General features: G+C 48.4%; 1 protein-coding gene across 4 annotated transcripts in view; it reads left to right on the forward strand.

The window, feature by feature from the left end:
* Positions 1-23,522, forward strand: part of LOC137425640 (6-phosphofructo-2-kinase/fructose-2,6-bisphosphatase 3) — a 105,417-nt gene that overhangs the window by 30,609 nt on the left and 51,286 nt on the right. For all 4 annotated transcript variants that reach the window (XM_078776914.1, XM_078776915.1, XM_068114257.2 and 1 more), the window contains exons 8-9: positions 17,586-17,707; positions 23,028-23,235. In XM_078776914.1, coding sequence (XP_078633040.1) covers positions 17,586-17,707; positions 23,028-23,235 — 330 coding nt within the window. The remainder of the gene's footprint in view (positions 1-17,585; positions 17,708-23,027; positions 23,236-23,522) is intronic.

Raw genomic sequence — 23,522 nt, forward strand, 5'->3', positions numbered from 1 at the left:
CTTATTACCCAGGACAGAACAAACAAAACAAACTCACGTACGCAAAAGGATCGAAGGGCAGGAATCGTTTGGAGGGATGAGCAGGTGGAATCACAGGGCACAGCGAGCAGGTCCACTCCGGGCGGGAAGCGAGGAGCCGGCAGCTCCTTGTGTCATGAAAATCAAGCTCAGACACGACTTGACCTCTGGGTAGGTTTAATATCATTTAGATCTGTAGTACATCCTGTAAGAATACATGCATGCAACAGGCATTAAAATCAGAGTATTTCATGAGCAATGGTCGATTCAATATAGCAATGGTCCAACAGAGAGGACAGTCAGCGCAGCATTTAGGGGCGTACATACCATTCAAACTACAGGACTATGTCACAGTGAGTTCCGCTGGAGTGTCCGCGCGCCCCGGTTGTCCCGGGTCTTATAGACGCCCCTTCTGTAGCGAGCACACCCTGGGTTCACCTTGGTATAATTTCACTACATTCTCCCCGCCGTTAGAACTATACTGCCGCTCGGCAGGTTGCAAGCAAGCATCAGCAATAAACGAATGGGTCACGTCAATCCACGTCAGTCGGTCCACCCGTAGCGGTCGGGGCGGCGAACTTCCCTGCCAGTTCGTGTTCGGAATCTACCGGGCACGGCGTCCCCAAGCCCGGAGTCCACCACGTCGGAATAGCCGCCGGAGGTGGGAGTCGGAGGGGGCGCCCCTGCGCCTTCGGGCACGGGAGTGGGGGATGACGGGAGTAACGGTGGTAGTTCCATAGGGGAAGCTTCGATAGAGTCCATAGACTCGTAGACGGGTTCGTCGATATCCCTGTCGTCGTCCCCACATGGGGCGAGATGGCGTACGGAGACAGTAGACTCACGGCCATCCGCCGTTAACATGCGAGCATGCTCGGGATTAGCCTGGAGGACCTGCACCTTGTCAACAAGGGGGTCGTACTTGCTAGCGCGAACCGCTCGTTTGAGATAGGCGGGCCCCGGTTCAGCGAGCCAGCTGGGTAAAGATTGGATACTGCCGGAGCTTCTAGGGTGGTAGAACAGTCGTTCGTGAGGAGTCTGGTTGGTGGCAGTACATAGGAGAGCCCGGATCGAGTTTAGAGCGGCAGGTAGTGACCACGCCCATTTATCGAGGCCTCGGCCGAGGGTCCGAAGGCTTAGCATGACGGCCCTCCATATAATCCCATTAAAGCGTTCGATCTGCCCATTCGCTTGGGGCCGGTACGGGGTGGTGTAGCTCGAAGCGACATTATGCTGGAGCAAGTAGCCCCTCACCTCCTGGGACAGGAACACCGCACCCCGATCGGTATGCACGTAGGCCGGATACCCGAACATAAAAAACAAATTCTGCAGGCACCGAATAACCGTGGCAGCCGACATATCCCCGCACGTGTAAGCAAAGGGGAATCGGGAATACTCATCGACGATAGTGAGCAGGTAGCGAGAGTTGCTCGACATTGGCAGCGGCCCTTTGAAGTCCATCGCCAAGCGCTCCCACGGTCTAGTAGCCCTAACGAGTGTCCCCATAGGAGGGTTATAAAAACGCGGTTTGAGTTCCGCACAGATCGCGCAATCCCGGCAGATGCGGCGGATGTCCTCAATCGAGCACGGCAGATTGCCCTCGCGCACAAAATGCGCGAAGCGCGTTACCCCGGGATGACACATAGTGCCGTGCAAAGTGCGCAGCCCCTCCAAAGTTACAACCCCCGCGCAAGTGGCCGGCCTAGATAAGGCGTCAGCGACCAGGTTATCCTTCCCCGGGCGGTATTTGATGGTGTAGCAGAAGTCGGCGAGTTCGATACGCCAACGGGTGATTTTCTCATTCTTAATGCGCTGAGCATGTAAGGTGTCATACATAAACGCAACACTCTGTTGGTCTGTGACGATTTGGAAACTCCGCCCAAGCAGATACGGCCGCCATCGCCGAATTGATTCGACGATCGCGTACGCTTCCTTTTCGACAGACGAATGCCTCCGCTCGGCGGAGGTGAGAGTCCGCGAGAAGAAAGCCACAGGGCGGCCTCCTTGGGAGAGAGTCGCCGCTATCGCATGATCCGAGGCATCACTCTCCAAAACGAAAGAGGCACTCTCGTCAATCGTCGCGACAGCGGCGCCAGCGATGTCGACTTTAAGGCCCTCGAAGGCCGCCAGGGCGGCCGGGCCCAAGGGGAAAGTGTCGCAGGCCACGAGGGGGCGGAGCTTCGTGGAGAAATTTTGCACCCACTTTGAGTAGTGGGCGAACAGCCCTAGAGCGCGTTTCAGCGAAGCCCGATCGCTAGGCGGAGCCATATCGAGCAAAGGGCGCAGACGCTCCTTATCCGGAGAGACGGAGCCATGGGTTACGGTGTACCCCAAAAGGTCTACCGTGCGTAGAGAGTATCGACACTTAGCCGCATTCATGGTTAGGCGATATTTCCGCGCGACCTCGAGGAAGCGTTTCAGATTAGCGTCGTGATGCTCCTGGTCATACCCACAAACCGTAAGATTGTCCAGATAGACAAAGACATCGGTCAAATTCTCCTTTGCAACGAGGTCATCCATAGCCCTCTGAAAACAAGCGACTCCGTTAGTTACCCCAAAGGGAAGTCTCGTGAACTGGTACAACCGCTGACCCGATTCAAAGGCTGTAAAGACGCGATCAGCCCTAGATATGGGGACTTGATGATACGCACTACGCAGATCGAGAGCGCTATAAACGGAATACAGGGCCACCTGGCGTACCAGGGCGTCCATCCCCGGTAAGGGGTAGGCATCCAGCTGTGTAAAACGATTAATCGTCTGCGAATAGTCGATTACCATGCGCCGGCGGTGGGCCTCACTCCGCACCACTAAGACTTGGGCCCGCCACGGTGACCTACTGTGTTCTATAATACCATCCTTTAAGAGCAGGGCTGTTTCTTCCGCAATGAATTGCGCGTCCGTGCGAGAGTAGCGCCGCGATTTGACGGCTACAGGGGTACAATCAGTGGTCAGGTTGGGGAACAGTGAGAGTGGCTCCATGTCCATTTGAGCGAGGGCGCACACAGCGAGCGTGTCCGGCCCACCGAAGTCTATTTCCAAACGTCCATGCCGCTTAAGGAAATCAAGTCCTAACAGAACGTCAGCGCATAAAGCAGGTAATACCATGAGATACACGTCCGGGAACGTGCGTCCCTTTATCACAAGTTTCAATCGACACGCCCCTTTTGTGCTCAACCGAAGTCCCTGAGAGGCCATGAAGATCCGGCGGGTTGTCCCGAGAACCGGCCACCCATGTTGATGCACGAGTCGCTGATCGATAAAACTATCCGTGGACCCCGTGTCAATCAAAGCTTGCGCAAAAACGCCCGTGACCGTGAGCGGAATGATGGCCTGCGCAAGGCCGGCAGACCCGGCAGGTATTGTACCGGCCGGGCGAGAAGATCGCGCCTCGCGGGTGGATCCCACGCCGGCTGCAATCCTTCGGGCAGGTTGGGCCTCAGCAGGAACATTGAAGTCAGTTGGCTCATCAGCAGTTTCATTTGCCAGAGTGGGGGTGTGTAGGTCGTAAGAGCAGCCGCCAGATGGCGCTCGAGTCACGTGAGAAAGATCTCTGCCGTCTGCAGATTCATATGCCAAAGTGGGTGCATGTACTTCGTAAGAGCCGCCGCCAGATGGCGCTCGCGTCACGTGAGAAAGATCTCTGCCGTCTGCAGATTCATATGCCAAAGTGGGTGCATGTAATTCGTAAAAGCCGCCGTCAGATGGGGCTCGAGTCACGTGCTGCGTTTGCCGCACTTCGAGAGGAGTTTCCAAAGCAGGAGCATGTCGCTTGTTTGAAGTAGGCGTTCGAACGCCAGTCAAGGTCGGTCGCGCTGTGGCCGGTCGCGTTCGCGCCATTTGTTTCGGCGGCCCGGTGTATCTCACCAAGGTCGGGCGTGGAGCCAGAGGCCCGCGAGAAGGAGAGCGGCTCTTCAAAGCCGAGTGAGGCGCCCCGTCCGGTGCTCGATCCGTTGGCTCCGCGATGAGCCCATTCAAGGTCGCGCGGGGACGCGTGCCCCGAGCGGCCTTCCTGCAGACCTTTGCAAAATGGCCCTTGGTGGAGCACAGGTGGCATGTAGCCTCCCGGGCCGGGCATTCAGAGCAAGGGTGCTGCCGATTCCCGCAAAAATAACATTTTGCATACCGGTCAGGCCGTGGCCGGGCAGCGGCGGCAGCAGTGAGGCCGGAAGCGGAGTCCGCTTCAGGAGCTCCCAGAGACTCGGCCGTAGTGGTCGGGTCCTCCTCCGTATCCTCGGCGGTAGCCCTCTCCGGTCGCGCGAGTTGCGAGGTCCCCACCACGACTCGTGGGTGATCATATGCGGTGGATTGTTCTCGGGCATCTGTGTATACGCGTGCCAGCCGTAGTGCCTCTGTAAATGTCAGATCCGCGACCTCCAGGAGCCGGAGCCGCAAGACTCCAGAATTAATTCCGGAGATGAATGAATCTCGGAGCAAGTCGTCCTGCACTTGCTCGTGGGTCCGGACGTCCTGCACGCAGTCTGCCAACAGGTAGCGCAACTCCTGCGCGAAGCGATCGATCGATTCAGATGGGTGCTGTCGCCGCTGAGAGAGTTGATGCCGGCCGTGCACAGCGCTCCGTGTCTTTACGTAGAGGCGCTTCAGCTCGGCTAGAGCCGTAGCGTACGTCCCAAATCGAGAAATGTTCCGGAAAACGGTGTGATAGACCTTCGACTGTAACACGGACAGCTTTATCGCTGCGGTGGGCTCTGTTTCGTGAGCAGCAAAGTAATTCTCCAGCGTTTTGAGCCAGTGAGTGAACTCCGATGCTGATCCCTCAGCTTGAGGGTCGGCTCCGAGAATCGGTACCACGATCATCTTGTGGTCAGCCATTCCGGCGATCTAAATGATATTAAATGTCGTGAAAATCAAGCTCAGACACGACTTGACCTCTGGGTAGGTTTAATATCATTTAGATCTGTAGTACATCCTGTAAGAATACATGCATGCAACAGGCATTAAAATCAGAGTATTTCATGAGCAATGGTCGATTCAATATAGCAATGGTCCAACAGAGAGGACAGTCAGCGCAGCATTTAGGGGCGTACATACCATTCAAACTACAGGACTATGTCACAGTGAGTTCCGCTGGAGTGTCCGCGCGCCCCGGTTGTCCCGGGTCTTATAGACGCCCCTTCTGTAGCGAGCACACCCTGGGTTCACCTTGGTATAATTTCACTACACCTTGTATTCGGCTTTACACCGCACACCGGCAGGGTCACTCGCTGCCCCGTCAGGGCTTCACGCGGCTGGTTGAAACGGGGCTGGTTGAAGCGGCTCTTTGTCAAAGGCTTTTCGTATCTCTCACGCAACAACCACCCAAAGGCTTTCCGTATCTCTCACGCAACTCCGGTGCAACTCTCAACTCTCTCCTGGTGGACTGCCAACCCTCTTACGCACCTGGACTCATCTGCCGTATCTCTGGTGTATCTTTCCCCAGCGATCGTCGCACCCTTCTCTCATACCTTCAGCGCGGGTGTGACACGCCCTCGTCGGTTTCGGTACCGCCCTCCCCCCCGTGCTCTGTTTCGTGACCTTGTATGGAAATCCCACGGGCTTGTCTCCTTATTTGGGCATGGCGCCGACGGCACGCCCTTCGTGGCACGCCCTGGGCTTGCCTCTCCCTGGTGACCCCGCCCCCCCTGTTCAAACAGAGCACGGAGCACATATTCACTATAGCAGCGAAATGAGAGGGCGCGCACCCCACGCTTGTGAACTGCTTTACCCAGAGATGGAGAGTTTGGCTGGGAAATGGAATTATTGAAAGGGAGCTATTCTTAATTGATTCGGTGCAATGGAGTATTAATTAATGGAAGACAAAGCCTTAGCCTAATACACAGAATAAGGAAATAAACTACCAACAAGGAGGAAATCTATGATTGGCTAACGTGATTGTTGATGACCTAATTACGGGACGCCCTTTTGACCTTTATACACAACTGGAGGAAGGAGGGCGATATTTTACAATGTACTATACAATAAAAAACACAATAACAAACACCATTCTCATATCCACAACAATATTAATTAGGTTTACTCTCCATGACAAACAACATGCATTTTAAGGCCATTTTCCCTGCTCGAGCGGGGGTTAGCCTTGCGGTCCCCATGACAATCTTCTCCATTTTGCCCTATTTTCTGCATCTCCCCTTGTTAACCCCCTTGCCCACATTTCTTCTTCCACCATCTTTAGCCAAGTCTTTCTCGGTCTTCCCCGTCCCCTACTTCCTTCTACATTCATTTCCATCACTCTTCTCAACCAGCCACTTTCATCCTTCCTCAACACATGACCAAACCATCTCAACCTGTTCCTCTTCACAGCATCAATCACAGGCTCTATTCCCATCATCTTTCGCAATTCATCATTTGTCTTCCTCTCTCTCAAAGATACTCCGCACATCCACCGAACCATTCGCATTTCCACCCTTTCCACCCTTCGTTGCTGCCCTACATTCATGACCCATGTCTCGCTCCCATAAATCATAACACTTCTCACACATGCAGCATACACCTTTCCCTTCAGCTTCAACGACACTCCCCTCCTCATTAGCACGCCACTCAGTTCCCGAAACTTCTTCCATGCACATCTCACTCCAGCAACCGTTGCCGAGTCTGATCCACCTTCTCCATTCAGCATGTCTCCGAGGTAGCAAAATATTTTCACACCTTCCAGCTTCACGCCCTCTCCAAGATCCAACTCAACATTTCCTCCATCTGCAGCTCCCTCTGTGCACACCTTACATTTGAATGTAGCTGCCACACTGGTTAATGACCCTCTCAGACCACTACATTTTTGATGAACCCACTCAGCGCACATTGTACATTGAATGGAGTTCACTCCGACACCCTTCCTGCACACAGCACATGGCCACTTCCCAGTTCTTTACACCTCACCACATGCTTTACCACTTGCCATCACCTTCGTCTTTCCGATATTCACCTTCAGACCTTTTGTCTCCATACATTCCTTCCACTTGTTCATCTTTTCCTTCAGTCCATCCATACTTTCCGCAATCAACACCAGATCATCTGCATTCAACAACTCCCATGGTAAACCCTCCTTTACGTTCTGAGCCAGCACCTCCATCACAGCTACAAATAGTAGTGGACTTAGTACCGACCCCTGATGCACTCCCACCTTCACCTCAAACTCACCACTGTTCCCGTCCTTCGTCCTTACAGCTGTGCGCGCTCTTTTGTACATTGCCATCACAACTCTGATCAACCATTCCTCCACTCCTAACTTCCTCAATGCCCATGTCAATACTTCGCGTGGAACCCTATCGAATGCTTTCTCCAGATCAACAAACCCAAGAAACAACTTCTTCCTCTTCTCCATGTACTTCTCCTGCAACTGCCTCACAATATAGAGCGCATCTGTCGTTCCTCTTCCTGGCATAAATCCAAACTGCATTTCGTCGAACTTCACCTTCTTCCTTATCCTCCTCTCCAACACCCTTTCCAATACCTTCATTCCATGCTCCAATAACTTTATCGCTCGGTACATGAAATGGAGAGTAACCTATTATTACTGCCAGAGTTTTTCTTATTATTCTTCCACCCTATTTTGCACCTCCGAAAAATTCATAATTAAGTTTCTCAGCAACCGCTGGTCGGATTGACAGGAAATTTTCATGCTCGTATAATATTTCTTAATGCTAATTATGACGTCATAGGTCACGTGGTATGGGCGCCATCTTGTAAAACACCTTCAAATTTGCCCCTCTGTATTTCCAAAACGGTTCAATGGAAAAATTTGAGGAATGCCTCATTCTAAAGAACTCTGCAATGGAAACAAAAAACATGTTTATTGAGTATATTAAAAATGCTAACGTTAAGAGGTTAGAATTCGTCAAACACAATTTTTCTCCTCGAAAATGAGATTTTTTTGCCAGATGCTTAGTTAAAAAAAACTCCGAATGCAAAAAATTTCGAAGTCATACGTCACATGGTTCGGCCGCCATATTGTTTTTCGTGAAAAACCATGAAAACCCATTTTTCTCCGCAATGGCTGAACGGATCGAGCCCAAACTTGGCATGCATATTCACATAACCATGACGAACAAAAAAAGCCTCCGAGCACGACGTCATCCATCACATGGTTTCAGAGTTATGACGTTTTTAAGCATAAACTAGAAATGGTATCACCTCCATAATTTGTGAAGATATCGAGTAGAAACTTTACACAAATGTTCCTCATTGGGGGATGTTTCAACGTTACTTGAGACGTTTTGATAAGACACATGGTTTGGCCGCAATAAATAATGGAAGGAAAATCCTAAAAAGCTTCTGACTCTTGAACCACTGCATTGATCGACTTGAATTTTTAATGCAATGTAGCTCTCATCAAGCGGAACAAGTGTGCAAAATTTCAAGATGATTGGATGTACGGTATCAAAGTTATAAGTCTTTATTGTTGAAAGAAAGAAAGGACGGCTTTTCGAAGCTGTTCCATGCGCTCACGCTTTTGAAGCTAAGTAATCTTTCACAATTGTGTTTTTGTCGAGACTGTATCTATCTTTCGGTGTGTGTACCTATAGCGTGTCTTTAGGAAAAATTTTGGTGCTAATTTTTCGTACATGTATACACAATCGTCGGTTAATGCGTATCGAGTATTCTGAGGCCTAGTACTCATAGGCTTAGGCTTCCGTACCGTCTCCGACCTTGTGGTTTTGTTTTTCTATCAGCGGTTCGTCGAATGCGCTGCAATTATTTTCGTTCTCTGTTTCGTCCCAGTCGTTCACCCCATACCTCCTTGTTTAATATCTCTACTCAAAAAAAAAAAAAAAACCCCAAAAATATTTCCTTCTCAGGTCTTATTCGTTTAATTGTTGTTCTTATTTGTTCGTTCGTTCTTCGTTCACGGTGTTCGCGATCACGCGATCACGTGGTTAGAAATGTATAACCTCTCCCCTGAACAACTATTTTCTCTCATATATTATAACACCTTTTTCTTCTTCTCCTACAAAAGGATGCTTTCGCCTTGCTCACCAACTCTATTCATTCCAAAAAAATAAAATAATACCATCTCTTACAGTTCCTCTTTTCTACATTCCCTAAACTCTCCAGAACTCCACCCCTCCTTCAGCGTCCTCAAACGTATTTTTGACTCGAAGGTCTCAAACTCATTTTGCAAAAAATGTTCGTTTCCCATGAATCGTACACTTTTCAAAATCCAATCTCACCCCTCCCCTCCAAATCTTCCCCATCCCCCCTTCCCTCCAAAACTTCCCCATCCCCCCTCCCCTCCAAAACTTCCCCATCACCCCTCCCCTCCAAATCCTCCCCATCACCCATCCCTTTCAAATCTCCCCCCTTGCCCCTTCCCTCCCCTCCCTCCTAAACTCCCCCCACACTCCTCCCCTCCGAGACTCTCCCTCGCTCCTCCCCTCCTAGACTCCCCTCTCACCCCTCCTCCTCAAAGCATCCTCCCTGCTTCTTCCCCCTTCCAACTTTCACCTTCATCTCCCCCAACCTTCTGCCTCGCTCTTCCCCCTCCTCAAATAACACCTCACTGTGCCTCACCCAATCTCCATCAAACCTTTTGTCCGCCCCATTCTTCCCTTTCTCCAAGCTATTCTGAAATCTCTGAAATCTCTGACACACCTTCAACAGCTCTCCCTACCTCTTCCTCCTCTTCCACATCTTACCCTACCCCTCCCCCCCCCCCCCCCTGTTCTGTATCCGATGCTCCCCCTTCCTCTTCTTTAACGGTATGGACCTCAAACATCCGGGGCCTTCGCTCAAACTTGACTGATCTCTCCATACAGGTTGCTTCTGTCAAACCAGATGTGATCTGCTTAACAGAAATTTTCCTCCTTCATGATGTCTCTGATGCCTTGGTATCTCTCCCAGGTTACTCCCTCCTCCGGTATGATAGACCTGAGCCTCGTCCTGGAGGTGGGGTTGCTATCTTTATAAAAAACTCTCTTCCTCACTCGCCCTCCACTGCCCTCTCTCCACCTCACCCCCAGGAATACCTTTGGCTACGGCTTCCCCTTTGCTCCCACCTTTTGTTCATATGTGTGTTGTACCGTCCACCAAACAGTGATGACTCCATCTACATCTCGCTGTCTGATAATATGGACCAACTTCTATCTACCCATCCCAACTCTCTCTTCCTCATATGTGGTGATTTCAATTGTCACCATGCCAGTTGGCTGGGTGTGGGTACCTCTCTCACCAGCCATGGCTCTTCAGCAAAGGACTTCTGCGACTCACTGGGACTGACACAGTCTGTCAATTTCCCGACCTGGATCTCAGTCAACGTAGCATCTTCTCTTCTGGACTTGGTTATGACTAACTTCCCTGAAAATGTCTGCTGCTCTTCTTCTGCTCCAATCGGATCATCTGATCATGTGCTTGTCAAAGTGGACATCTCTCTGACCATTCTCAGAGAGCCTCCTCAGCGTCGACGAGTCTGGCATTTCACTCAGGCCAACTGGCACGGTCTTCAAGCAGCCATCAATCATCTGGACTGGTCTCCCATCTCTACCGCCTCTGACATCAACTCATCCTGGGAATTCTTTCAAAGTAAATTGCTCTCTCTCATGCACAGATTTATCCCATCTCGTCTTCAGTTGTCATACCCTTCCTCCCGTCCATGGTACACGGAATCTTGTGGTGAGGCTGTTGCCCTGAAACAACATGCTTTCGTCTCCTGGAAAGCAAATCCAACGGAAGGAAATCTCATTTCCTTTCACAAAGCCCGAAACAAGTGTGTGTCCACCTTCAGGAGAGCCAGGAAACAATATCTCACCGTTCTCAAGACCGAACTCTCTTATCTGTCTCCCTCTTCCAAATCCTGGTGGCGTCTGGTCAAATCTGTTTCTGGTGTTTGTTCCCCCTCCATCCCCTCCCTCACCTCAAATGGCTTAACGGCTGACTCCGCACGTGAAAAAGCTGAATGCCTCAACTCTGTGTTTGCCTCTAAATCTTGTGTCCCAAACCCATCCCTCTCTGTACCCACCATACCCAGTCGTACCCAGCTGCTCCTGGACTCTGTGTCCTTTCCTCCTGACAAGGTGGAAAAGTTTCTGTCAACCCTCGACTCTGATTCTGCAACTGGTCCTGACGGCATCAGCCCACGGGTCCTAAAATCATGTTCTTCCGCTCTTTCACTCCTTCTTTCTGTTCTCTTCACCCTCTCTTTTGCTCAAGGTCATCTGCCATCTGCTTGGAAATCAGCCAACATCACCGCTTTGCACAAAAAAGGTGCAAAAACAGATCCTAGCAACTACAGACCAACCAGCCTTCTCCCAATTATCAGCAAAGTCATGGATTCCATCATTGCTTCAGATATGAAATCTTTTCTCTTCTCCAATGGCTTGATCTCTGATCATCAATTTGGTTTCAGACCTGGTCACTCTACTCTGGACATGCTGCTTCTGCTTTCTCAACAATGGATGGAGGTCCTCAACGCCAAAAAGGAAATTAGAGCTGTCTCCCTTGACATTTCACGTGCCTTTGATACGGTCTGGCACCCTGCTCTGCTCACCAAACCCTCCTCCTTTGGTATCCATTGAAATCTCCACGCATGGCTGGCGGACTTCCTCTCTGGTCGTAGTCAACGTGTGGCCCTGAATGGGTTTCTCTCATCTCCTCTTCCTGTTCAGGCTGGAGTTCCCCAAGGTAGTGTTCTGGGCCCTGTGCTTTTTCTGGTCTTCATCAATGACCTCTCTGACTCTCTTGAAAATCCTCTCTATCTCTTTGCTGACGACTCTACTCTCTGTCGCTCCATTCCCCATCCCTCAGATCGGCAGTCTGCAGCCTCCTCATTCTCTGCAGACCTGGACAAAATCACAGACTGGGCAAACAAATGGAACATGTCTTTCAATCCTGATAAATCTCACACTCTTATGATGTCTCTCCGAAAAGACCGACTGGACAACCCTCCCATCCACTTTCTGAATAATCCTCTCCAAGAAGTTCTGTCACTCAAGCTTTTGGGGCTCACTATTTGCCATGATCTTTCCTGGGAAAACCACATTTCAAATCTGGCCTCCAAAGCCAGTTGCCGACTGGGCATCCTCCATCGTGCGAAGTCCTTCCTTGGCACACCTGAGCTCCTCACCACATACAAGGCTTTCATCTGCAGCTCTATGGAATACTGCTCTCCCCTCTGGTCTGGTGCTCCTGCCTCACACCTAGCTCATCTTCACGCTGTTGAAACCAAAGCGTTCAGAATCATTGGAATCTCCCGCGATGAAGCTAACTCCAAGGGCCTTTCACTCACTCACCGCAGGCAGGTTGGTGGTCTTTCCGTCTTCTACCGACTCCTCTCTGGCCTTGCCCCCCCCCAGCTCTCTCTGGGCTCTGTCCCCCAAATATTCCTACAGGTCGCACAAGATCTGCCTGCAACCCTCTTATGATTAAACTGCCAAAATCAAGACTTTCTGCTCACCTTCACTCCTTCATTCCTCTTTTCTCCCGCCTCTGGAACAAACTCCCTCACTCTCTTCAATCCCACTCCACCCTCCAGGTCTTTAAAACAGCTGTTCACCACCATCTCTTATCCTCCCCCATCCAAAACCTTGATCTTTTCTACCCCCGCTAATTTCGGTCCCCTTGTGTTTTATACCTCTCCCCCCCCCCCCCCCCTTCCCACGCCTCCTCCCCCCAAGCCCTCTCCCTCCCACACTTCTCCCTGCTCTCAAATGTTGTGGTTGTGTGCTTCCCCTTCTCTCCCCATCTTGTCTTCCGCTCCCTCTTTTTGTATATTTTGTTTGTCTGGTTGATTTGTTTGTGAAATAAATGTTAGCTCTTTCACGAGCCTCGATTCAGTATACAAAAAAAAAAAAAAGAAAAAAAAAAAGAAGAAGAAACGCACCATTTTGTTCCCCCAGGCCATGTCTCCCAGTGCCCTTGCCATTTTAAGTTTGAATTTCCTTTAAAAAACATTTTCTCTGCAATAATAGGACCGATTGAGATCAAATTTTCACCATAGGAGGGACTCGGTCTGTAGAATATTTTAATGGTAATTATGACGTCACAGGTCACATGGTTCGGCCGCCATATTGTTTTTAGTGAAAAACCACAAAAACCCCTTTTTCTCCGCAATGGCTGAAGGGATCGAGCCCAAACTTGGCATGCATATTCGCATACCCATGACGAACAAAAAAGTCACCGAGCATGACATCATGCATCACATGGTTTCAGAGTTATGACGTTTTTAAGCATGAACCTTTAAAATCTAGCTCCTCCCTCATTTTTGATCCAATTGAGGGGAAACTTCACAGATCTGTTCAGCATGTCAGTCTACTAAAATGTCAATTTAGAATTTGCGATAGGTGACGTGTTTTTTTTTTTTTGTTTGTTTCTTTTTATACAAGATCGAGGCTCGTGAAAGAGCTAACATTAATCACACAAAAAGTCAAACCGACACAAACCGACACATAAAACACAAAACAAGCGGAGTGGTAGACAAGATGGGGAGAGAGTGGGAAGGACACAAACACAACATTTGAGAGCAGGGACATCGAGAGAACTGTGGGAGGGAGAGGGCTTGGGGGGAGGTGGGAGAGGTATAAAACATAAGGACACTGCAAAGACTTCCAGGAAAGAAGGTCGAATTTCGAAAAAGTGTATCTGGGGTGAATTAGCGGGGGTAGAAAAGATCAAGGTTTTGGATGGGGGAAGATAAGAGATGGTGGTGAACAGCTGTTTTAAAGACCTGGAGGGAGGAGTGGGATTGAAGGGAGTGGGGGAGTTTGTTCCAGAGGCGGGGAAAAAGGGGAATGAAAGAGCGAAGGAGAGCAGAGAGCCTAGATTTTGGCAGGTTAACCATAAGAGGGTTTGCTGGCAGATCCTGTGCGACCTGTAGGAATATTTGGGGGACAGAGCACAGAGAGAGCTGGGGAGCAAGGCCGGAGAGGAGTCTGTGGAAGACAGAAAGGCCACCAACCTGCCTGCGGTGAGTGAGTGAAAGGCCCTCGGTGTTAGCTGCTTCATCGCAGGAGATTCCAATGATTCTGAAAGCTTTGGCTTCAACAGCGTGAAGCCGAGCTAGGTGTGAGGCAGGAGCACCGGCCCAGAGGGGGGAACAGTATTCCATTGAGCTGTGGATGAAAGCCTTGTATGTGGTGAGGAGCTCAGGTGTGCCAAGGAAGGACTTCGCACGACGGAGGATGCCCAGTCGGTGACTGGCTTTGGAGGCCAGCTTGGCAATGTGGTTTTCCCAAGAAAGATCATGGCAGATAGTGAGACCCAAAAGCTTGAGCGACAGAACTTCTTGGAGAGGATTGTTGAGAAAGTAGATGGGAGGGTTTTCCAGTTGGTCTTTTCGGAGAGACATAGTAAGAGTGTGAGATTTGTCAGGTTTGAAAGACATGTTCCACTTGTTTGACCAGTCTGTGATTTTGTCCAGGTTTGCAGAGAGTGAGGAGGCTGCAGGCTGCCGATCCGAGGGATGAGGAATGGAGCAGCAGAGAGTGGAGTCATCAGCAAAGAGATAGAGAGGATTTTCCAGAGAGTCGGAGAGATCATTGATGGAGACCAGAAAAAGCACAGGGCCCAGAACACCACCTTGGGGTACTCCAGCCAGAACAGGAAGGGGCGATGAGAGAAATCCATTCAGGGCCACACGTTGACTACGACCAGAGAGGAAGTCCGCAAGCCAAGCGTGGAGATTTCCATGGATACCATCATAGGAGAGTTTGATTCGCAGAGCGGGGTGCCAGACCGTATTGAAGGCACATGATATGTCAAGGGAGACAGCTCTTATTTCCTGTTTGGCATTGAGGAGCTCCATCCATTGTTGAGACAGCACAAGCAACTTGTCCAGAGTAGAATGACCTGGTCTGAATCCAAATTGATGATCGGAGATCAAGGCATTGGAGAAGAGGAAGGATTTGATATCCGAAGTAATGATGGATTCCATGACTTTGCTGATAATTGGGAGCAGGCTGATTGGTCTGTTGTTGCAAGGATCTGTTTTTGCACATTTTTTGTGTAAAGCGGTAATGTTTGCTGATTTCCAAGATGCTGGCAGATGACCTTGAGCAAAAGAGAGGGTGAAAAGAACCCAGGGAGGGTGAGATAGAGCCGCAGAGCAGGATTTTAGGACCCGTGGGCTGATGCCGTCTGGTCCAGTTGTAGAATCAGAGTCGAGGTTTGACAAAAACTTTTCCACCTTGTCAGGATAGAAGGAAACAGAGTCCAGGAGCAGTTGGGTTCGACTGGGTAAGATGGGAACAGAGAGAGATGGGTTTGGGATACAAGATTTTGAGGCAAACACAGAGTTTGAGGCATTCGGCTTTGTCACGTGCGGTGTCAACTGTGTCGCCATTTGAGGTGAGGGAGGGGATGGAGGAGGAACAAACACCAGAAACGGATTTGACCAGACGCCACCAGGGTTTGGAGGAAGGAGACAGGTTTGAGAGTTCATTCTTGAGTGTGGAGAGATAGTGTTTGGCAGATAACATTAATTAAACGAAAATATTTTTTTGAATGGATATCTCTTGAATTGCTTTATTGATCGACGTGAAGCTTCATACTATAGTAGAAGTCATGAAGAGTAACAAGTGTGCAAAATTTAAAGATGATTGGATGTGTGGTCTGGAAGCGGGAAGTTGTTATTGCGTGAAGAAGAAGAACCGCAACACTTTGTCTTTCCAGGCCGTGTGACATAACCACCTCACTCGCTCAGGGTAGCTCGTAATTAAATTGTCTTCGGATTTGGCAGTCGCTAGAGGGTATTAACATTCGAATGCAACAAATCTGGGCAAATTGTGATGAATTTTCGTAAAACTACGTTATATTGTCATTTACATGGGAAAATAACATTGTAAAACTCTCCGCCGCCTCGGCTTATTTCTCGCTCTGAAGTTCATCCTGTCTTCAATTTTAAGGAGAAAGAGAGGTATCTGCAAGCAATGGTGACCTTTATTTGGTGGAAATCCAATGAAAAATGACAAAGTTATTCAAAATCTAACATTTTAAATGGATCGCATTTCCAAAGTGAAATCTTCCTCAGGTAAAATATCCATGTGTGCAGGCACACCTTGCGGCGTCAATTTGGCTCCGATTTCAAATCGGATTTCGATTGTCGTATTGCCTCGGATGAGTTAAATAAATACCACAACAAATTTGGTGACAATCATGAAAAATTTGACCAAGTTCGATCGACGGGATTCTTCGTTCTTACGCTGACATATGGCACGCTCCACGGATGACGTCATGCCACGGCATGACGTTCTTCCATGGGTGGCAGATATCGTTAATTAAACGTGTTTTTTTTTTTTTTTTAATGGATGGGGTGGGGGGATGTGTGTATGTGTGTGTGTATGCATGTGGGGATGTGTGTGTGTGTGTGTGTTTGTGTGGGGATGTGTGTGTGTGTTGGGGGGGGGGGGTCTGGGGATGTGTGTATGTGTGTGTGTGTTTGTGTGTGTATGCGTGTTTGTGTGGGGACGTGTGTGTGTGGGGGGGGGGGGAGGGGGGGTCTGGGGATTTGTGTATGTGTGTGTGTGTATGCGTGTGTGTGTGTGTGTGTGGATGTGTGTGTGGGTGTGGGTGTGGGGGGGTGGATATGTGTGTGTGGGGGGGGGGGGGGTTGGGGTGTGCGTGTGGAGGGGGAGGGGGGTGGATGTGTGTGTGTGTGTGTGTGTATGTGTGGAGGGGTGTGTGTGTGTATGTGTGGGGACGTGTGTGTGTGGGGGGAGGGGTGTGGGGGTGTTTGTGTGTGTGTGGGGATGTGTGGGCGTGTGTGTGTTTGTGTATTTGGGAATGTGTGTGGGGGTTTAGGGGGGTGATGTGTGTGTGTGTGTGTGTGTGTGTGTATGTGTGGGGACGTGTGTGTGTGGGGGGAGGGGTGTGGGGGTGTTTGTGTGTGTGTGGGGATGTGTGTGCGTGTGTGTGTTTGTGTATTTGGGAATGTGTGTGGGGGTTTAGGGGGGTGATGTGTGTGTGTGTGTGTGTGTGTGTGTGTGTGTGTGTGTGTGTGTGTGTGTGTGTGTGTGTTTGTGGGGATGTGTGTGTGTGTGTGTGTGTGTGTGTGTGTGTGTGTGTGTGTGTGTGTGTGTGTGGAGGGGGGGATGTGAGTGTGGTGTGTGTGTGTGTGTGTGTGTGTGTGTGTGTGTGTGTGTGTGTGTGTGTGTGTGTGTGTGTGTGTGTGAAGGGGGGGATGTGTGTGTGGGTGTGGGGGTGTTTGTGTGCGGGTGTGTGTGTGTGTGTGTGTGTGGGTAGGGGGATGTGTGTGTGTGTGTGTGTGTGTGTGTGTGTTTATCGGGGTTTTATCCAAGGTGGTTTTGTCAAAACATGTCCAATGAAAGTGGGGTTGTATCAAAAGTGGGGTTGTATCCAAAGTGGGATTGTATCAAAAGTGGGGTTGTATCAAAAGTGGGTGCGAGTAAACCGGTCATCACTGCCAGCAGTTTTAAAGTGGCAGTTCTGGTTATTTCTCTGTTTTCCATTCTGAAATGAACTCTAGTTTGACACTGTTCTGTCTCATAGCAATAGCTTCCATGGCTGACTGTCCCCATCATAAACTAAAGGCTGAAGCATAGTCTTGACCAAGGTAGTCATTACCCAATATCGACATATGATCTAAAATATCCTTCCTTTTCCTCCTACAGGAAGTTAAACTGAACAACCCGGATTACTGCACATGCAGCCAAGAGGAGGCGCTGCTCGACTTTCACCGCCGCATTGCCTGCTACCAGCGCAGCTACGAGCCGCTCTCAGAGAAGCTGGACAAGTAAACGTGCACGGACACACGGGGATGCACGACATGACTGATTTTAACCAACATTGGGCACTCCTGTTAAATTGATGAAATTCAAGGATGGACAGTTCGGAATTCCGATGAAAATTTCAGATACCCGTTTCACCTCTCGCATAATAACTTAAAATCTATTGATCTGACCTTGTATAACATTTTCCAGATGGTTAAACCAATAGCAATTGCCAAATTCTCTGGGTTGACCACCTTTATACCTCAGGAGGACAATTAGAAACTAGAAATTACATCTCAACATGCAAAGCCCGTGAGCTTTGGACTCAAACTAAACTTGACGAAACCGACAGTTAAAAACATTTAAACAATTGTGCGTTTTATACATTTATGTTCTCTATACGTATTTTCATAATAAAGGTTTGTTGAAGATTTGTCCACAAAAGCTCAATATTGGTAACAATGTTAATATGTTATGGCCTGGATGGACACACTGAAGCTCAATGGTAAATAAATAAAGAAGCATGGAAGTTGTGCTAATAATGGCTTATTCATAGTCACTATGACTTTGCCCTTTCACATTTTGATCCAATTTCTAATTATCTTCTCCATAGTCTCATAAATAAAGGTTTGTTGAAAATTTGATAACAAAAGCTCAAAAGGTTTCAAATGTTATATGGCCTAATGACAGACAGACACTGTTCATACGTGCACACACTCATACATACACACATATGTGTACACACATATACACACTCATATACACATATACACATACACACATACATACACACATATACATGCACACACTCATCCACACAGATATACATGCACACACTCATGCACACAGATATACATGCACGCACTCATATGCATATACACATGCACACACTCATACACACAGATATACATGCACACACTCATATGCATATATACATGCACACACTTGTATACACATATACATGCACACACTCATACACACAGATATACATGCACACACTCATATACACATATACATTTACACACTCATACACACATATATGCATACACACTCATATATATACACACTCATATACATACACACACATATACATGCACACACTCATATACATACACACACATATACATGCACACACTCGTACACACATATACACACTCATATACACATATACACATACATACACACATATGCATGCACACACTCATACACACATATATACATGCACATACTCATATACACATATACTTGCACACACTCATATACACTTATACATTTATGCACTCATGCACACATATATACATGCACACACATATACATGCACACACATATACATGCACACACTCATATACACAGATATACATGCACACACTCATATACACAGATATACAGGGTGAGCTAGAAATATGGTTATTTTTAACACTCATGTAAAGGAAATAAAGAGTTGTATTTCAAAACAAATTTTTACAAGAAAGTGAAGTACATAACGTGGCATTTATTTGTGGAAAAGAACATCTAGGTCTAGGAGATGCGCACCATTTCGTCTGACACATTCCTCCCATCTTGGACGCCACTTATTCATGACGTTCTGCAACTTGGCTATGTCAATATCGTTGATTTCGCATCTGATGTTTTCCTGAAGTTCATGAAGAGTTTGTGGACAGTTAACATACACTTTGACCTTTAGATATGACCACAATAAATAATCACATGCAGTCAAATCAGGTGACCTCGCTGGCCATGGAATATCGCCGTTTCTGGAAATGACATGCTTTGGAAAAAGCGCCCTTACAGTAGTAATGGACTATCTGGTGGTGTGGGAGGTTGCACCATTTTGCTGAAACCACATCATTGGGCTCACGTATCGTTCTCAAAGAAGACATTGACGGCATTTCCGTTATCATTCTCAAAGGGAGCCTGCTCAGCGTCGACGAGTCTGGCATTTCACTCAGGCCAACTGGCACGGTCTTCAAGCAGCCATCAATCATCTGGACTGGTCTCCCATCTCTACCACCTCTGACATCAACTCATCCTGGGAATTCTTCCAAAGTAAATTGCTCTCTCTCATGCACAGATTTATCCCATCTCGTCTTCAGTTGTCATACCCTTCCTCCCGTCCATGGTACACGGAATCTTGTGGTGAGGCTGTTGCCCAGAAACAACTTGCCTTCGTCTCCTGGAAAGCAAATCCAACGGAAGGAAATCTCATTTCCTTTCACAAAGCCCGAAACAAGTGTGTGTCCACCCTCAGGAGAGCCAGGAAACAATATCTCTCCGTTCTCAAGACCGAACTCTCTTATCTGTCTCCCTCTTCCAAATCCTGGTGGCGTCTGGTCAAATCCGTTTCTGGTGTTTGTTCCCCCTCCATCCCTTCCCTTACCTCAAATGGCTACACAGCTGACTCCGCACGTGAAAAAGCTGAATGCCTCAACTCTGTGTTTGCCTCTAAATCTTGTGTCCCAAACCCATCCCTCTTTGTACCCACCATACCCAGTCGTACCCTGCTGCTCCTGGACTCCGTGTCCTTTCCTCCTGACAAGGTGGAAAAGTTTCTGTCAACCCTCGACTCTGATTCTGCAACTGGACCCGACGGCATCAGCCCACGGGTCCTAAAATCCTGCTCTGCTGCTCTATCTCACCCTCTCTCTGTTCTCTTCACCCTCTCTTTTGCTCAAGGTCAACTGCCATCTGCTTGGAAATCAGCCAACATCACCGCTTTGCACAAAAAAGGTGCAAAAACAGATCCTAGCAACTACAGACCAATCAGCCTTCTCCCAATTATCAGCAAAGTCATGGAATCCATCATTGCTTCAGATATGAAATCTTTCCTCTTCTCCAATGGCTTGATCTCTGATCATCAATTTGGTTTCAGACCAGGTCACTCTACTCTGGACATGCTGCTTCTGCTATCTCAACAATGGATGGAGGTCCTCAATGCCAAACAGGAAATTAGAGCTGTCTCCCTCGACATATCACGTGCCTTCGACACGGTCTGGCACCCCGCTCTGCTCACCAAACTCTCCTCCTTTGGTATCCATGGAAATCTCCATGCATGGCTGGCGGACTTCCTCTCTAGTCGTCGTCAACGTGTGGCCCTGAATGGGTTTCTCTCATCTCCTCTTCCTGTTCAGGCTGGAGTTCCCCAAGGCAGTGTTCTGGGCCCCGTGCTTTTTCTGGTCTTCATCAATGATCTCTCTGACTCTCTCGAAAATCCTCTCTATCTCTTTGCTGATGACTCCACTCTCTGCCGCTCCATTCCTCTTCCCTCAGATCGGCAGTCTGCTGCCTCCTCACTCTCTGAAGACCTGGACAAAATCACAGACTGGTCAAACAAGTGGAACATGTCTTTCAATCCTGACAAATCTCACACTCTTACTATGTCTCTCCGAAAAGATCGACTGGACAACCCTCCCATCTACTTTCTGAACAATCCTCTCCAAGAAGTTCTGTCGCTCAAGATTTTGGGTCTCACTATCTGCCATGATCTTTCTTGGGAAAACCACATTTCCAAGCTGGCCTCCAAAGCCAGTCGCCGACTGGGCATCCTCCGTCGTGCGAAGTCCTTCCTCGGCACACCTGAGCTCCTCACCACATACAAGGCTTTCATCCGCAGCTCAATGGAATACTGTTCTCCCCTATGGGCCGGTGCTCCTGCCTCACACCTAGCTCGGCTTCACGCTGTTGAAACCAAAGCTTTCAGAATTATTGGAATCTCCCGCGATGAAGCTATCTCTGAGGGCCTTTCACTCACTCACCGCAGGCAGGTAGGTGGTCTTTCTGTCTTCTACCGACTCCTCTCCGGCCTTGCACCCCCAGCTCTCTCTGTGCTCTGTCCCCCAAATATTCCTACAGGTCGCACAAGATCTGCCAGCAACCCTCTGATGGTTAAACTGCCGAAATCTCGGCTCTCTGCTCACCTTCACTCTTTCATTCCTCTTTTCTCCCGCCTCTGGAACAAACTCCCTCACTCCCTTCAATCCCACTCCTCCCTCCAGGTCTTTAAAACAGCTGTTCACCACCATCTCTTATCTTCCCCCATCCAAAACCTTGATCTTTTCTACCCCCGCTAATTCACCCCAGATCCACCTTGTTTGAAATTCCAACTTCTTTCCTGGAAGTCCTGGCAGTGTCCATATGTTTTATACCTCTCCCACCGCCCCTTTCCCATGCCCCCCCCCCCCCCCAAAGCCCTCGCCCTCTCTCAGATCTCTCGATGTCTCCATGTCTCTCGGTCCCTGCTCTCAAATGTTGTGTTTGTGTCCTTCCCCCTCTCTCCCCATCTTGTCTACCGCTCCCGATGTTATATGTTTTATGTGTCGGTTTGTCTTTCTGTGTGATTAATGTTCGCTCTTTCACGAGCCTCGATCTTGTATACAAAAAAAAAAAAAAAAAAAAAAAAAAAAAATCCTTATGCAATATGCGGCATAGTGACGTGTGATGAATTATTAAGGCTGATGCATGCTTTCGGCTGGAGCGATGCTGACTTCTCAAAACTGACTCCCTTAAATGCTCAATGTGTTGTGCCGTTCTTACTGATTTGGGTGCTCCCGGCGGTTTCTCTTTTAAAGTTGAACCGGTCCTCTCAAACTTCTGAACCCATAACTTGATAGCATGAACAGACGGCACATTTCCATGATGTTGAACATTGAAATGGAGTTTGAATTGACATTGTACAGCAGTTGCACTATCATTATTCTTGTAAAAAGATTTGATAGTGAAAGCGCATTCTTCACCCGACCAGTTCTACATGGTCACTCAAGTGTTTTGCCTGCAAAAAATAAAACGAAATCAGTAAAAAATAAAGATAATTAAAATGCATGTTATGTACTTCAATATCATGAATTCATTTATTTTGAAATACAATTTTTTATTTCCTTCACACGAATTTCAAAAATGACCATATTTCTGGCTCACCTTGTACATGTGGAGGTGGATACTTTGAGACCTGGGAGGGTTCCGTTCCACCTTCTGAAACCAGCATATAGAGGTAACAACCACTGACGCACAAACACACACAAACATGCGTGATTGCAAATCCCTGTCTCCCACTCCGCAGGGGAAAAGGCCAACTACACCCAAAGTGGCAATCCCATGAGAGCCTGATCTGATCAGAGAATAATTAGCATGATGTAATCATGAAAAGAGCTACACTGAAAAGCTTGCATCCAAAGTTGTTAATAGCAGTATCAATGAAAGAAGGAAAGCTGCACACATTTACCAATGGATGCTATTTTGAGTTTAACTTTTACAGAACAAAATGTTACTTTTGCAGGTTTGAACTGATGTATTATTCTTTGCCTCCATGTTCTTCCACCAACCCCTCCCATTCATTATATCCACCTCAAGGGACCTTCCTTTCATGAAGGTGATTGATGTGGGGAAACAGTTCTTCGTGAACTGTGTTCAAGAGCACTTGCAGAGCCGAGTGGTGTACTACTTGATGCATGTTCACGTGCGGCCCCACTGCGTGCTGCTCTGCCGGAATGGGGAAAGTGAAGGGGAGAGGGATGGTCGCCTGGGAGGAGATTCGGATCTTACATCCAATGGAGAGAAGGTTTGTGACAATAAGATTGAGATTATCGTGCTTATCACTAATATCGATGAGATGATGGGGGTCTTTTGTGGATGTAAGAAGGTCTACTTGTATACTTGTGAACACGTGACTCACCCAATCAAACTTGACAAGAGTGACGTCATACTGTGAACCCCACCATTTTTAAGCTCCACTCGAAGCACGCGACGACTTTTTGTCTTTCATGTATAGCTGCATTCTTCATCGTAGCTGGATGAAAGACCTGAAGAGGGACACCAAGCACCATCTCAGGCCAACCATCTCCACAG

The sequence above is a fragment of the Myxine glutinosa genome, chromosome 4 (assembly GCF_964187855.1).
Source record: "Myxine glutinosa chromosome 4, kmMyxGlut1.1, whole genome shotgun sequence".
Classification (NCBI taxonomy): Eukaryota; Metazoa; Chordata; class Myxini; order Myxiniformes; family Myxinidae; genus Myxine; species Myxine glutinosa.